The sequence below is a fragment of the Pleurodeles waltl genome, chromosome 2_1 (genome assembly GCF_031143425.1).
Source record: "Pleurodeles waltl isolate 20211129_DDA chromosome 2_1, aPleWal1.hap1.20221129, whole genome shotgun sequence".
NCBI classification, from domain to species: Eukaryota; Metazoa; Chordata; class Amphibia; order Caudata; family Salamandridae; genus Pleurodeles; species Pleurodeles waltl.
The window spans coordinates 122,030,930-122,047,785 of NC_090438.1; the positions used below are offsets into that span (position 1 = coordinate 122,030,930).

Genomic DNA, 16,856 nt, shown 5'->3' on the forward strand with positions numbered 1-16,856 from the left:
CCTCTGCGTGAAGGAACCTTGACTGCTGTTGCCTGTGCTGTACTTGTGCTTTCTTCTGCAGTCAAGAAACAAAACAAGAAAGGATTGTTTTCTGTGTACAATGCAAGTGCGGGATAAATAAATAATTGAATTGATTGTGTACACTAGAGATGTAAAATAGCCCTCATGCATTGCAATGCAAGCACTCGGTAGGAGGAGGGATTTTACAGCATACAGATAACAGGATGAAATGAGAGAGAAATATCCCTCCGAACAGAGCCAAAGTCTTTACCATTTATTTTCAGCTTGTTTGCCAGACCTAAGAGACATCCATTTTTTTGAAACATCATACATAAACCAAGTACACCCTTTTTAAATGCATGCAAGTTGCATATGTACATTTGTAGGTACATTCACATTCACATTTTAATCCTGCGTTACTGTACCTGGACACCGTGGACAGCACAGCTGGGGCACATGTACAGGGCTGGAGCAGTGAGGAACTGGGCATCTCACTCTACTGCAGACAACATTTCCGTTCTGTGGGAACATTGAATAGTTATTTTAACAGTGCTAGTGATGGAACAATTACACAGTAGTGATAGTTCAAAGACTTTAATAATGAACCAGGTTGCAAATATATATTTCAGGACTTTGAAACAATTTTAGATAGAGTTATTTAAGCGGATGTGATACTTTTCCGTTTTGTGAAGCCAATGGATATTATTTGGAATTTATATAATCTTAAAAATATGGTGGTAGTCTGGAATGTTGGCTTTAGAGTGGCCACAATATTGTAACCAAAATATTGAGACGGTAAGTGAATATAGATAAGTATAGATTTTATATTCCTAACTCCACATCTGTTTATCTTGAAGATATTTACATAATTACGGTATATATATTTCGAATTAGGCACAGAAAATCCATGCATACTTACCTGTTCATGTTCGGTCCTCAATATTTAGGTTCAATATTGTGGCCATACAATATTCTATACTTAGTATTCTAGATCTACACCAAAAACATGGGAGAGCACAGGAATGAAGGAGTGAGCTAGCAAGAAGTATGAGTAGATGGCCATTAAGGATTCTTTGAAAGCAGAAAATGGTGGGGTGGGGGTCAGTTCAACTGGATGTGATAGTTCAAAGCAGCACAACTGTGAAGCAGCACTGAGGGTTTAGGATTTAGGGATTTAGGGTTTAGGTTGTGAGAAGGCACATATATTTTTCTATATTTTGACATAGTTAATCAGGGATTTCTAATACAAAATAAACAGTTTATAAGTATCCCCTTTTTTTGCTGATGTCACACCCATCTGATAATGTAATTAGTATGTAGGAATTTGCTTAAGATGGTTAAAAAACATTCTAATAGCAAAGTTTAGTACTGTGTAAAATGGATTGAATGAGCTTAGAGAAAGGCCTACATGCATTTAATGCATTTTATATTTATTGAGAGCTTAATATCAGGCAGTTGGTGTGTGGAAGTGGTGTTTGGTGCTAGTAGATTTGAACAATACGCCATGGTTTCAGTCCAGAGTTGTATGCAGAGAGTGTGGGGGTAACAACATAGCATAGAAATTGGTAATTTTGAAGATCAGGATTTAGGAGGAAATAAATAATTTGTTTTTAGGTTAGTTTAGCATAAGGAAGAGATTTGCCATCCAGTGGCCAATGACTGTGTGGCCCTTGCAAACCTTGGATAGGATGTCTTAAATTAATGTTGGGAAGTCAATTAACTATGGTTAGTGGTCCCCTGACAGGGGCTGAACCCCACCCCTTTCTGGGGCACCTCCCTGTAAGCAAACAGCAGGCATTAATCATGCCTTTAAGGGTCTTGTTGAATCTCTCAACAAGCCCATTGGATTGAGGATGATAAGGGGTAATAAACCGGTAGGTCACCCCACACTCATCCCACATGGACTTCATGTACGAAGACATGAAGTTTGTGCCCCTGTCAGACACAACTTCCTTAGAGAATCCCACACGGGCAAATATTCCCAGCAGGGCTCTGGTCGCCACCAGTGCAGTCACTGTTCTCAGAGGGAAGGCCTCTGGATAGCGGGTGGCATGGTCCACCAAAACCAGGATAAACCTGTTGCCCAAGGCAGTTTTGGGGCCCAAGGGACCAACAATGTTGATGCCCACCCTTTCAAAGGGGGTGCCAAGGACAGGGAGTGGGATCAGGGGAGCTTCAATCTTTTTCCCTGTCTTTCCACTAGCCTGGCAGGTGGGGCAAGCTCTGCAGAAATTATCTGAGGCTACCCTCATTCTGGGCCAATGGAAGTGGGTGACAAGCCTGTTAAAGGTCTTGTCTTGGCCCAGATGTCCTGCCAGTGGAATGTCATGAACCAGACCCAGTAGGAACGCCCGGTAACACTGGGGGACCACCTGCACATGTGCTGCCCTAGGACCTGGAACCATAGGTTCACTGTAAAGTAGATCATTCTCCCAGTAAATATGGTGAGTGCCAGAGGCGTCACCTGCTGCTTGGGCTGCAGCCTGTTGCCTCAGACCTTGAAGGGTGGGGCATTCCTTCTGCACCTTGCAGAATTCTGCCCTGGTTGCCCCACCCTCTACTTGCCAGCCAGCACGTTCAGGTAGGTTGCCCAGGTCAGCCATGTCCTCCCCAGTTGGCTCAGGGGCCTCCTCCTCCTCAGGGCCCGTCCACCACCATGGGAACATCTGAGGCGGGTTTCCTGCGCCTCTTGCCCTTCCTCTTGGCAGCTGTCTGGGCCATCATTCCAGGCTCCAAACGCCCTTGACTCCGTTCTCGGGCAGCCATGGACCTTGTGGTCATGCAGACCCACTCAGGCAAACCTAACATCTCCAGGTGGGATCTGAGCTCTACCTCCTTCCAGGCAGTATGCTCAAGATCATTGCCTAACAGACAGTCTACAGGCATGGCAGGACTCACAGCTACTTTCAGAGTACCAAAGACCCCCCCACACTCAAAGGGAACCAGAGCCACCGGTAGGTGACTCTCATGATTGTCAGCGACTATGACCTGGTGGAATGTATTAGGGACTATCTGCTCTGCTGACACCAGCTGACTCTTGACAGTAGTCATACTGGCCCCTGTGTCACGCAGAGCCTCCACCCTTTGCCCATCAATGGTGACCCACTGCCTATACTTTGAAGTATTTTCTGGCATGTGGGCTTTAGGCACCATCTCTCTTTCTCCCATGGACACTAGGGAAACCTCTGTCTGCCCCCTAAAGCTAACTGGGACTGTCTCCACCCCGAGCACTACACTAGCCAACCCAGGTGTCTGTCCAGTGGTGGACTGTGCTCTCTTGGAACACCGGGAGTCACCCTTAGAGTGTCCATGCTGGTAGCACTCTAAGCATTTGGGGATTAATTTTCCTAATGTTCTATCAAAGTACCCTGGCTTCTTCCCAAATCTAGAAGAGGAATGGTTACCATCACCACCTTGGGAATTCTTTTGGGGGCCTTTTGAGAACTCCTTATCTTTAAGTTTTTCTCCCCCCTCTTTCTCCTGTTGGGAACCCTGACCACCTTTGTGGGTGTCGCCCCCAAGATGCCTTCTTGGACACTCTGTTGCTAACCCAGAGGTCCGCCTCCTCAGCAAGCTTCCTGGGATCAGTCAGCTTGCTATCTACTGGCCCAACTCTGTAAAAGAAATACTGAGCATATGCTCTCTCAGAATCAAGCCACATAACCCTTTGTAATCATCTACATTGCTGCCCCACATCCATCCATTCAGTGCCCTTTTGGAGAAATCATAACAATCTACCCAAGTTTGTGTGGAAAGTTTGGTGCTGTCCCTAAACCTCTGACGGTATTTCTCAGTGGTGAGCCCAAACTTGGCCAGTAAAGCGGCTTTCATGAGTGCATAGACATTCTGATCACGCGGAGCAAGTGTAAGAAGTGTGCCCCTCCCCACTGCTGGTACATAAAACAACAAAGCTGTCCCCCATTGCTCCTCAGAGGTCCCAGGGGCCCTTAGTGCAACTTCATAGGCAGCCAACCACTTGTCAATGTCATCTCCCACCACATAACTTGGCACCACATTCTTGGGTATACAAACCTTTTTCTCCCCAACAGGTCCTGCGTGTATGCTGCCACCATCACTGCTGGACTCCGACTGTCTTGCCTTGATCTCCAGCTCTTTGAGACTCAGTTCATGAGCCAACAAAAGCTTCTGCCCAGGCCGTCAGCGCCATTTGAAATTCCTCCTTTCTGGAGGCACCTTGGGTGGGTACTCCCCAACAGAACATATCCCTGCAGAACCCTTTCAGCTGTTTGACAGTATATGTCTCCAACAGGGCCAGGTCCAAATCTCCTGCTTGATACCCAGCCTGAGACATGTTGAGTGAGGATTTTGGTCAAAACATTGACAGGAAAAACGAAATTGTAAAAAAGAGATAAAAAGCAAGTTGACCTTCAACTGTAAGTAGGTTATTAAATACTTAACTACTGTATGTCACTGCACAAATACAAGACATATCCCACCGCTGCCACCAATGTTAGAAATGGGGTCTTTGGTTGGCAGTCAGGTTACCCACTGCCCAAGCAAGGACCCTCACTCTAGTCAGGGTAAGTCACACACAATCCAAATTATCCTGTGCCCAACCTCTGGTAGCTTGACACTGAGCAGTCAGGCTTAACTTAGAAGGCAACGTGTAAAGTATTTGTGCAATAAGTCATACAATTACACCATATAGCACCACAAAAATACACCAGTGTTTAGAAAAATATATAATATTTATCTGGATAAATGCAGGTCAAAACGATCCAAGATGAAATAAGTAAATGTAGAGGTATCACTGAAAAGTGATGTAAAGTGTCTTAAGTCTTTTAAAAGTGAACAAAGTCTCTTTCAAGCACAAACAAACTGGAACGCGTGAAAAATCTCCACAAAGGGCCGCAGAGGAGAAGAAGCGTGGAAACAAAGGGGTGTGCGTCAATTTCTCAGGCTGCACACAGCAACGAGTTGTTTAGTTTCCACGCAGGGACGGCTGTGTGTCGATTTCCAGTGCTCTTTCGTGGATCCTCTTCGGGTTGCAGGGTTTTCAGACACCCCGGGGACGGTGCGTGGATTTCCTGCGCTGGCAGGACGAAGCCACAGGAGCTGCGTCGATCCGGTGGGCGTTGCATCAAGTTTTCTACCGCATGGCAGGCGCTGCATCGATTCCTCGCTGGAAGCAGGGCTGCGTTGTTCCAGCTCAGCTATGCGTCGATCCAGTGTACCGTGCGTCGAATTTCCGCCTGCTACGCTGGCACTTGGTTGATTTTCTCATTTCAAAGTCAGGCTGCGTTCCAGTTCAGCGTGCGGTGAAATTTTCACTGCGGTGCAGGCTGTGCGTCATTTCAGTCAGGCTGTGCATCGAATTTCACAGCACAAGGAGCCCTTCTTGAAGAGATTAATTATTTTTGGTCCTGAGACTTCAGGGAACAGGAGGCAAGTTCTATCCAAGCCTTGGAGAGCACTTCTTCACTTCAGCCAGAGAGCAGCAAGGCAGCAGGGCAACAGCAAGGCAGCAGTCCTTCATAGAAAGCAGTCAGGTGAGTCATTTGGGCAGCCAGGCAGTTCTTCTTGGCAGGATGCAGGTTCTGGTTACAAGTTTCTTCTCCAGGAAGTGTCTGAGTTGGAAGGGGCAGAGGCCCTGTTTATATACCCAAAAGTGCCTTTGAAGTGGGGGGACTTCAAAGAGTAGCTTAGAAGTGCACCAGGTCCCCTTTCAGTTCAATCCTGTCTGCCAGGGTCCCAGTAGGGGGTGTGCCAGTCCTTTGTGTGAAAGCAGGCCCTCCACCCTAGCCGGCCCAGGAAGACCCATTCAGAATGCAGATGTATGCAAGTGAGGCTGAGTATCCTGTGTTTGGGGTGTGTCTGAGTGAATGCACAAGGAGCTGTCAACTAAACCCAGCCAGGCGTGGATTGTAAGGCACAGAAAGATTTAAGTGCAGAGAAATGCTCACTTTCTAAAAGTGAGATTTCTAAAATAGTAATATTAAATTCAACTTCACCAGTCAGCAGGATTTTATTTCACCACTCTGGCCATACTAAATATGACCTTCCTACTCCTTCCAGATCAGCAGCTACCACTCAAACAATGTATGAGGGCAGCCCCAATGTTAGCCTATGAAGGGAGCAGGCCTCACAGCAGTGTAAAAACTAATTTAGGAGTTTTACACTACCAGGACATGTAAACTACATAGGTTCATGTCCTGCCTTTTGCCTACACAGCACCCTGAACTATGGGTTACTTAGGGCATTCTTTAGGGGTGTCTTTTATGTAGAAAAAGGGGAGTTTTAGGCTTGGCAAGTACTTTCAAATGCCAAGTCGAATTGGCAGTGAACACACAGGGCTTGCAATGGCAGGCCCAAGACAAGTTTAAGGGGCTACTGAAGTGGGTGTCACAATCAGTGCTGCAGGCCCGCTAGTAGCATTTAATCACCAGGCCCTGGGAACATATAGAGCACTTTACTAGGGACTTATAAATAAATTAAATAGTCCAACTGGGTATGATCCAATGTTACCATGTTTAAAGGGAGAGAGCATATGCACTTTAGTACTGGTTAGCAGTGGTAAAGTGTGCAGTCTTACAACCAGCAAAACAGTATCTAAAAAGTGGAGGGAGGCAGGCATAACGTTAGGGGTGACTACCCTAAGGCTGGCAGGTCTAACAGACTTCTAGTATAAAGAGAGGAGCATAGGATGAAGGCCCAAGCCCTGCTGAGCTCCGATTGGCAGAGGACTGGAGCTCCAGAGTGATAAAAATCAAGCGACAGAAAATGATTGGTTAGAGAGGTAGGATAACAAGATTGATGCTTGGCTAGTTGTCACTCACACTGCACTTGTGCTCACATTTTTTATTTTTGTTTTTACTCCATTTCTTCTCTTATGATTTAGGGCATCTGGCCTGCCTCCTATGTAACTATGTCTTGTACTTGACTCTTCCTTCTTGCATGTGCTTTTTACAAATCACCAGTTCGGATAATGTTTCATATATGCTGTTGGGTGGGAAATGACTGCGACTTCTACCGTATGAACCAAATGTGATATGCTCATAGACATTTTTAGAATTTATACACATTCAATACAAAACTAGAATTTGATTTTCTTTTGGTAATTTGGTTTTTCGCTTGTTTCACTCTCCAAAATATTTTCTAAAATGCTTTTGTGGACCACGTTTAAGCACTGAGCACGTATTTTACACTCACTGAATGTTTTGTACTTGGCAATCTGTGTTTCCAATACCTAAAGCCTGATTATATGTACCTTTAAGAATATGCAGTTGCTTTAACTGCATTTATGGCATTTGTTTTCTTTATAATTAAGAACTTCTAGGCAGTCTGGGAACCATGGCACCTTCTTATTCATATTATCCTGGGTTCCTGACTGGATTTCAGGCTACACCCTAGTGCTTGATACTATCACACATTCCTTCTGATTTTTGGATGATAGTCTTTATCTGGTGATATATAGGATGATGATGATGATGAAGTCAATTAATAAAGTGCGACTATTACCCAGTAGGGTATCCTGTCTCTGTGAGGATTAGCAGTCGAGTCCAGTTACGTGGAAGGGTTAAAGTAAAGTCCTGAGGTGTATGAACAATGATTGTCAATGAGACATAGAGAGTTCCAAGCCTTTGCTGCTTCTAAGAAGAAGGAATGACCTGCCAAACAAGTCCTACTCTAGCAGATTATTTTGTTAATGATGAGCGTATTTTGTAATTTTTCACTTATTGTACTTTGTTATACTTTGATGTCTTCAGGATCACTAGTTACATAGCACTTCCTATGTAATGCTATCAGGGGTTAATTTTTATATTATCATGTCACTCTGATCACTTTGGTCATCACAGGCCAAAGGGTCCTTATTGCCATTTTCAATACCCCTGGCATTTTGCTACATCAGCGCCTATGCAAGGATGAGCACACAATAAAAAACAATGCAACAGGCCTTCTCCACCTATGCCCCCGGGATCTGAAATGACATCCTTGTATCCATCTGGACTGCACCAACCCTGCTCCAGTTTAGGAAAGAACTGAAGACACACCTCTTTAAAGAGCACTACATCACAGTGGAGTAACAGTCCACTTTCATTCTTAGAAACCAACCACCCCTCCAATACCATGTTGACTGTATCCTTGCTTTTTATCTGTACAGTGCTCCAGTGCCTTCCAGTTAAGTTCATGCTCTACAAGTATCACATATATAGACACATAAATAAATAGCAGGATGGGTGCCATACCTGTTTGTTTTGACTTTTATTTCATTATTTGTAATTGGTGACATAAGAAATGGTGGACATGGTGCAAAACCGGAAGACTAGACGTAGGATGTAGGATGATTATTTCCAAAAGAAAGGAGTTTATATGAGGTCCTGTTTTGCTCGAATTTTTGCCATACTATACATAGATGACTTTGAATGCAATCAATTATTGACACCTAATAACGCTTATTTTGAGAGGATACGTCGCTGGAAAAATTATATTGATGACGTCTTTCTCAATTGGAGAAGAGAATATGGGTTCACTTACTGACTTTGTGGAATGGCATTTGACTTTTTACATTTACAGCAATCGAGGAATAACTTATCATTCCTTGATATCACTGTCAAAGTTTGTGATGGTAGTTTGGGTACCTCCCTATGTCGCAAACCTACAGAGTGCAACACCCTTCTACTCTACTCAAGTAACCATCCTAGCGGCCTAAAGGGTGGACTGCCTTATGGACAGTTCTTACAGATTTGAAGAAACCGCAAATTATAAGAACTTACAAGATAGAGGATATCCTATAAGATTAGTGTCCAGTGCACTGAAAAGAGCTTGTGATTTCCCCTGTGAGATATTATTAACTCCCAATGAAAGAAGCAATACCAAACACATTCTATACCTCATGACCTCCAGTCCGTCTAGTAACAAAGTAGGCCAAATAATAAAGAAATATCGCAAGTTTTTAGGTTTCATTTAATCTTTTCAGAACCTTTGCTGTTCTCATTCAAGAAAGGTCGGGAACTTAAAGCCCATTTAGTCAAAGCCATGACATGGAATTCTAAAGGCAGCTCAAGTTCTAAAAGCACCCCGGTATCTTTGGGTCTCCCTCTCATAAACAGACATTTAAAATGCCAGAAGTGTTCTCTATGCATACAGACCCCTATCTATGAGGATTTCAAACATGGCACTGTCACACATAAGCTCAACAATTCACCAACTGTAATTCCATAACTGATGTGAATGCAATTTGGTGTCCATGTAAACTCTTGTACAGTAAACAAAATATGCTGAAGATCAGCATTATGCAACACAAGAGCAGAATTAGATGCAAGAATGAAAACGCTCCTTTGGTACCGCACTTTCTTCTAAGAAGTCATTCAGAAAGTGATCTGGTGTGGAAGGTGATTGAACAGATGAGTCTGCCTCCAAGGGATGGGGATTTACAACAACTATTGACCAAAAATATGTACTGTTTCAAGATGTGGCTCTGTCAATAATGTTCTAAACGCTTTGGATTAATGGAACAAGATGACTGTGATATAATTTAATCAGCCATTATGTTATCACTACCCTTTGATACAATGCTAATATCACATTGTCAGCCATTGTTGTACAGTTTAATTTTTAATATACATATTCCGTGTCTACAGTACTTATAGCAGCAAAGGGGATTACCTTGCAGAAGCTTGCATACCACATTCATTTGCATATGGTGGGACCTCAAAACTGAACACTGAATTACCTATCCTCCATTCTAGAGGCTGTGTTATGTTATGATATGTTGATTTGTATAGCACAATGATCACCCAAGGGGGTATCCAGGTACTTAGGCAGCTGTGTAGGTGTGTGATCCCCAAGGTGCTGACACAAAAAGTCATGTCTTCAGCTTCTTGCAGAAGTCAAGAAGTGAGGAGGAGGCTCTGATGTGTTGAGGGAGGTCATTCTATGTCGTGGGTGCAATGTAGGAGAATGAGCAATCTCCAGTTTTGCTTTTTTAGATGTGCGGAGTGTGGACATGTGGGAGTGAAGCAGTTATCTGGTGGGTTGGTGAAAGTATGTGTGGCTGTTCAGGTATTCTTGTCCTGTGCTGTATAGGGCATTGCATGTGCGCGTGAGAAGTTTGAATTTGGGGCACTTTTGAATGGAGAGCCAGTAGAGCTTCCTGAGGTGCAGTAAGATGTGGGTGTGGCTTGGGTAGCCGAGTATGTGTCTTCTGGCAGTTTTCTGGATGGTCTGGAGTCTGTGTAGGAGTTCTTTAGCGATTTTGGCATAGAAAGTGTTGTCTTAGTCCAGCCTAATGGTGATGAGTATTTGTGAGACGGTCAATATGGTGTTCTGAGGCAACCATTTGAAGATCATCTTGTAGTAGTTTGATCTTCAAAGCCTATAAATGCGTCACTCACTAACAACATTTTATACTGTAGCTCCAGTGAAAATAATACAGCAGCCCATCAACTACTTTTAACATCCACGCAGAGGGATAATGTATGTCCTTCTGGGGGCCACATAAAATGTACAAAATATCATAAAATGGTGGGTGTCCTGCAGAGACATACCATCACAGCCACAGAGCCCCAAACTCTGCCCCCTAGTAAACCCCAGAGGGACTGCTAGTAGAAGATGCAACATGTCCAATCTAAATCTCGGGAGCAAAAAACGCTTACTACCACAGATAGATAGGGCTCCGTATCGGGGACTGTTGACAACATGAAATGGGTACGGATTTTTGGCTTTGCTAACGAAAACTGTTCTCTCGCCAAGCCACTATACGGTAGAAAAAGGGCTTTAAAATGCAGCCAATCCGCCTTAACTATATGCTTCGGTGTATGCAATAGTTTACTCCTACCTAAGGTCTGCAAAGTATCCTTAACATACCTGACCCAAGGAATAAGATGACTGTAATGAAGGGATCAACAATCTTTTAAGATTTCCTTAATGAACTTGGCCTCAGGCTAGACCAGATATCAAGCCAATGTGAGGCAGGGCGAAATGCTATAATATGTGTAATATAGCCCACACCCAACTCTTCGCACACTGAGAAGGTGGGGGCAACTTGGGGGACAATCAGAAGATGGTGTAGGAAAGAATTCTCCACAGTCTGTATCTCAGCATGCTTGGTGTAACCCCACACTTCACTTCTGTACACCACCTTCAACACACATTTAGCTCTGTACACTTGGAGCATAGCCCTCAGAGACTTTTCCCCTATGCGAGCAGAAAATTTGAACACAGCAGCATTAGCACAAACAAATTCCCCTTTTTTTCTTATTAACCAAAGGGCACCAGTTCAAAGAATGATCGAACAATTTTATTGGCAGTTATTGGTTACACTGACTTGTGTAGCGATGCTTTTATTATTTTTGCATAAATAGAATAAAGCTTGTTTGATTTGAATTGAACATCGATGCAGAATATTTAATTGCATGCCACCATAGGTATGTTCTGCATGGGAAAATCACTTACAGCAGTGAAAAGGAAGCCAATGACAAAGTCTTTGAATGGCTGACATTGAGGACTTTGATTTCTGTGTTTTTCTTTGTTATCATTTATATATCACTCTTCAGCCACTAGCATCAGCATGTGAGTACTTGTGCAATGAGGATCTGTAGCTGATCAGTGTAATCATGAAATTTACTTTGCAACAGAGCTGGCCTGTGCTCCAGGGGCATGGATAGTATGGAGTTTACCTCCTAGTTTATTTGCATTAATTAAGGGAATAGGTGTGAAGCCTAACTTATCAAAGGGCACTTCCTGGTCAGGTTGCCTGTCTTTTTAACATTGTGCTTCAGGTGTCAAACAGTGGCAGTAACACTATAAAGGTGATGGCGAGTGGCAACCAAAATTGTGTCCTTTAACACAACAGCCATAAGTCACTAAGTTTTGTAGTGTGCCAACCATTATTAAAAGCCCTTGTTTGTTACAGGCAACTGTCTTTAGCAGAATACATTTAGACACTTGCAGTTGTATAATTCACTATATAAGTGCCCTTTTCTTCTTACACTCTTACTTAAATAACCACAGACGTTTTTCTGGTCTTACCCTCCATTACATAGTGCAAGTGGTTTTCACCTGTTGGAATTCAAGTCTATAAATGATTCATTGACTGTTTTTTTTTCTTCTTTTTTTTTTGTCCTCATTCAGCCCTGCCTCCTGAGCCACCTCTTAGTTCATTGCAACCTTCTCACCCTCTAACTAAAAGAGAGGCCCTGACCAGGGGGTTCACCATTATATCTCCCGGTCTGCCTAGGCAAACCAGCCGGAGTGACAAATGGTGAGTAATCATTGGACGCAAAATAAACAAACCAATTTCAAACAATCTCAAAATAGCCAGATCTTGAAAAGAAAACAAATTCAGACTACTCCCCCCCACTTTAATAACGGCGACCACAGTTCCGCATTTCTCTCAGAGCCCTGCGTGTTTAAGTCCATGTTAGAAATGCAGAGAGCTGCATTAAACCAGTCCGTATAACTCGGAGGGTGCGCCTTCATCCAATTTTTGCAGATTTCGTTCCTGCCCAACAGAATTAGATAAAACAAAAATTTACAATTAGTTTTATTCACCATACTCCATCTACCCTCTACCTGAAACTGCCCGAATATAATCAGCGGGAGTGATACATTGATTTTCCAGCCTAACATAGATGATATTACCCCAAAGACTTCCTCCCAAAACAACCGAATAGCAGGGCAATCCCAAAACATATGAATATCCGTTGCTCCTACCCCACCGCATTTCAGACATTTAATCACTTCCCCCTTCTTAAACTTGGCAAGTTTTGCCGGCGATATATAAGCTCTGTGTAAGGTGTAAAAATTATTTTTCCTTAAAGGGGAAGGCTTCACTACTTCATAGAGAGTCAAAAACGACTTCTTCCACCATAACCCAACCTTATCGCCTGACATGGCCTTACCCCATAGATTATTTGGTAAGACAAAATTTCCATCTAGAGTTTCTAATATTTCCCAATACCAAACCGCCACCTTCTTTATAGGGGCAGAGACCGCAAATTCAAGAAAAGAATCCTCCAGTGAATTTAACACACCCAAGCCCCCCTTAATTTCTTTTTCCCACTCTCTTATCTGTAAATATTTTAACCTGGACAGGGATCCACTCGTTATCCTTACCAACTCATCCCATAAGAGTAAAGTACCCTCTCGAGAGACCTCATCCCACCTTTCCACACCTGCCCTTTTGAGTGGTAGTGCTAAAATATCTTTACAGCACTCTGGAGTACCCTGGGAGTCCCAGATAGGGGCCTGATAGCTGTAATAATGCACACAAAGACATCGTCTCAACTGATACCAACTCCTTGCCAATCCTTGCAGCACTTTCAATGTAACTTTTTTGAAAAATTTAGGGTCGCCAAATTTGAAAAGAAAATGCCTTGAGGCCCCTTTTACGGAGGAAACCATTGCCTTATACATTCTGCCCACTGCTGAACCATCTGGGCACAAAAACAACATCCTTGAGTTCTTGAACAAGAAAGCCCACGCATAATATGCCAAATCTGGGAAAGCCAATCCTCCCTTATCCCTTCTTCTGCATAATTTCTTCCAAGATATCCTAGGCCCCTTTGAACTCCAGATAAAACTACTTATTGCCTGCTGCATTTTATCTAGATATCCTTTATGCATTGCCAAAGGGATAGCTGCAAACACAAAATTCCATTTAGGCAGAATAAACATCTTAATAAAATTTATCCTCCCAAGAATCGTCAAAGGGAGATATGCCCATTTTTGTAGCATGGCTTTACACTCAGTTAATAATTTTCGGGCATTCCTTTCCACTAAATCCTTAAGATTATGGGTCACTAAAATGCCTAGATATCGTATTTCCTGCTTATTTGATATTGACCCTACTTCCATATTCCACTGCATAGTTTCTGTTTTTCCCACATTAATCCGATACCCTGATATCCTAAATTGTTCTGCCAGCTCTTTAACTGTATTAAAAGCCAATGGCAAATTGTTAGTAAATATCAGCAAATCATCTGCATATAAAGACATTTTTTTTTCCCAACCATTGCAGCAAAAGGGCGGGATAAGGAGATTTTGTCAAATTATTCTGGCAAACGGTTCAATATACAAATTAAACAATACAGGAGATAAGGGGCAACCCTGCCTAGTACCTCTAGAAATTGTAATGGGCTCCGTAAGTTTCCCATTCACCAGAATCTTAGGAACTGGAGATGTATAAATCTGATCGATAACCCCACAAAACTTTGATCCTAAATTAGCCCGCTTCAAAATCGATTTAAAAAAATTCCAGTTTACTTGATCAAAGGTTTTCATCGCATCTAAGATAATGATTGCCAGTGGTGCCCCAAAAGTTGTAGCCATATCTATTGCCCCAATCAATTCAAAGGTTAATTCATGCAATTATCTACCTTTAGAGAAGCCTTTTTGATCTGGGTGCACCAAGTTATTAGCTATCTTACTCAACCTATCCGCTAAACTTTTAGCTAGTAATTTGTAATCGCTGTTCAGCAATGATATAGGCCTGTAAGAAGCACATTTCGCTGGATTTTCCTCCGGTTTTAAAATTAAGGAGATCACCGCCTCATTCCACGAGGGAGGAATATCATTGCCAAATTCCAGAATCCCCCCAAACAGTTCAGTCAACACGGGGATAATTAAATCCCCTAATACCTTATAAACCTCCACTGGAATACCATCCGGACCCGGCGCCGTCCCAGACTTACTACTATTCAAAATTCTCCTAATTTCCTCAGACGTAATTGGGGCATTCAATGCTTCCCTCTACAGCAATGATATACCTGAGAATATGTCGGGCCCCATCCAATCCGTTACCATATCTTCATCCACCTCTAACTCCTCCGAATACAATTGTGTAAAAAAAAAATTAAAAGCCGATTCTATTGACGCCTCATCCGTTCTTCTTTCTCCTGACTGCTCCATTTCAACCTCCTTGATGTAATTCCTAAAACGATCCGTTTTGCCTTTCCAGGCTAACAACTTCCCCACATTTTCCCCATATTCAAAATGGGCCAATTTGCTTGCCTCCCATTTCCTTTGAATTCTTCCCTGTAATACCTTCTCTAACTGACTTCTCAACCCATCCAAGCTAGCCCTCAAAGCCTCCGTCTCCCCTGCTTCTATTATTTCGACTTTATGCTTTCGCATTTCCTGCTCTATCAAATTAATCTCGTTTCTAAACACTTTACGTTTCTGGATAGAGCTACTCCTAATCCCCCCTCGAATAACCGCCTTAAACGTGCCCCATACTACTGATATTGGGGCAGATCCCAAAATTTACGCTGAAAAAAAAATCTGTTTCCTTACGCAGCTTTACCAGCACCTCCTGATCCAATAACAAGGAATGATCAATCGTCCACCGATTACTGAAACTTCTCTGCGGGAAACTCATATCCAGCACAACCGCCGAGTGGTCTGATAGGTGCGAGGGCAGATACACTATATTCTTCACCTCCTCTCTCAAATGTGAGTCTAATAAAAAGTAATCGATTCGAGATGCATGTCTATATTTCTTATTAAAAAACGAAAAATCCCCACCCTTTGTCTCCAAATATCGCACAAACCAAATTCCTTCATCATCCTCCTTAAATATTGTTGCGACTTAGGCGTGCCTCGCGACTTACAGTTATGCCTATCCAGCTCATTATCCAACACGACATTAAAATCACCCATCAGAATAACCTGGTCCGAGAATTCAAGAAGCTGAGAGAAAAGACGCCTCAAGGGTTCTATATATCGTCGCAATTGGGGCCATAGTATCCTACTAAGACCAGATTACGACCACCAAATTGTATTGGTATTGATATTTTAACTATCACCCATCACCCCGCTGTATCTGATCTAACTTCCAAAATTACCACATTCCCCTGCTGTGAATGTTTGACTAAAATTGCCACCCCTTTAGTATGATAGTTGTGCTCTGTGCATGTAAATGTTTGAACCCACCTCAACCTTTGTATTATGTTAGTACACTCCGCCTTTGTTAAATGTGTTTCCTGCAAGACTAAAATTTGCGCCGTTTAATCATGCAGATACTGTAATATTCGCTCCCTTCTCCCTCGCATCCTCAAGTCATTAACATTCCATGAAAAAATTTGCAATTCTATGTTCTTCGCCCCCTGGCTTCTCTCCCTACTAGCTATCTTTCAAATCTTATCTTTTTTCCCACTCTCCCCCCAACCCCCACTCCAGTCCCCCCTCCCCCTCCTCTTCTCCCCATACCCCACGTGTGGAGAACCCCCCCCAACTAAGGACCATAATGATCCAAAATTTTAGAGCGCCCCCGTGTTCCTGGGGAATTTAAACTTTAGAGACAACATTATTTAGCGGTCTGACCATTTTTAACTACTTCCAATAGTTCATCTGCCTCACTTGTATCTCTAATGTTATACATTTTGTTATTGTGCATGACCCGGAGGAAGGCTGGAAATTTCAACTGGGCCGAGACCCCCAAAGCCTTAAAACTCTCCAAACGTTTCCCGAGCTCCCACTGCCTATCCATAGTAACCCTGGATAAATCAGACCTGATCTCAAAAACAATATCATTCACTCTTAAAGATTTTTGTTTCAATGCTCTAGATAAGATCTTTTCTTTCATCTGGTATGTCAAAACGTTTATCAACATTTTCCGAGGTGTACTACTGTTCATCCGCATCTTGAAAGGGTCCCGATGAATTCTCTGAATTTCTTTTCCTCCTCAGTCTACTCCAGATCAATTGCCGCTTTAATTAGTGACACTACAAAGGCCTTAAGATCGTTACCTTCCATACTTTCTTTTAAAAGCTTTAAATTATTTCGTCTAGAATAATTTTCCAGTTGCTCAACCTTATTTTTTAAGGCCTGCTCGCTCCCCTTCAATGTGTCAATCTCACCCTTATGTTGCGCCAATTCCTCCTTCATACCCTCCA

At 42.9% G+C, this 16,856-nt stretch overlaps 1 protein-coding gene across 1 annotated transcript in view; it reads right to left on the reverse strand.

Moving 5' to 3' along the window:
• The window catches only part of CHRDL1 (chordin like 1), a 632,262-nt gene that overhangs the window by 403,805 nt on the left and 211,601 nt on the right, over positions 1-16,856 (reverse strand). Inside the window, exon 3 of the mRNA XM_069211416.1 lies at positions 426-519. Within this exon, the coding sequence (XP_069067517.1) occupies positions 426-519 (94 nt within the window). The remainder of the gene's footprint in view (positions 1-425; positions 520-16,856) is intronic.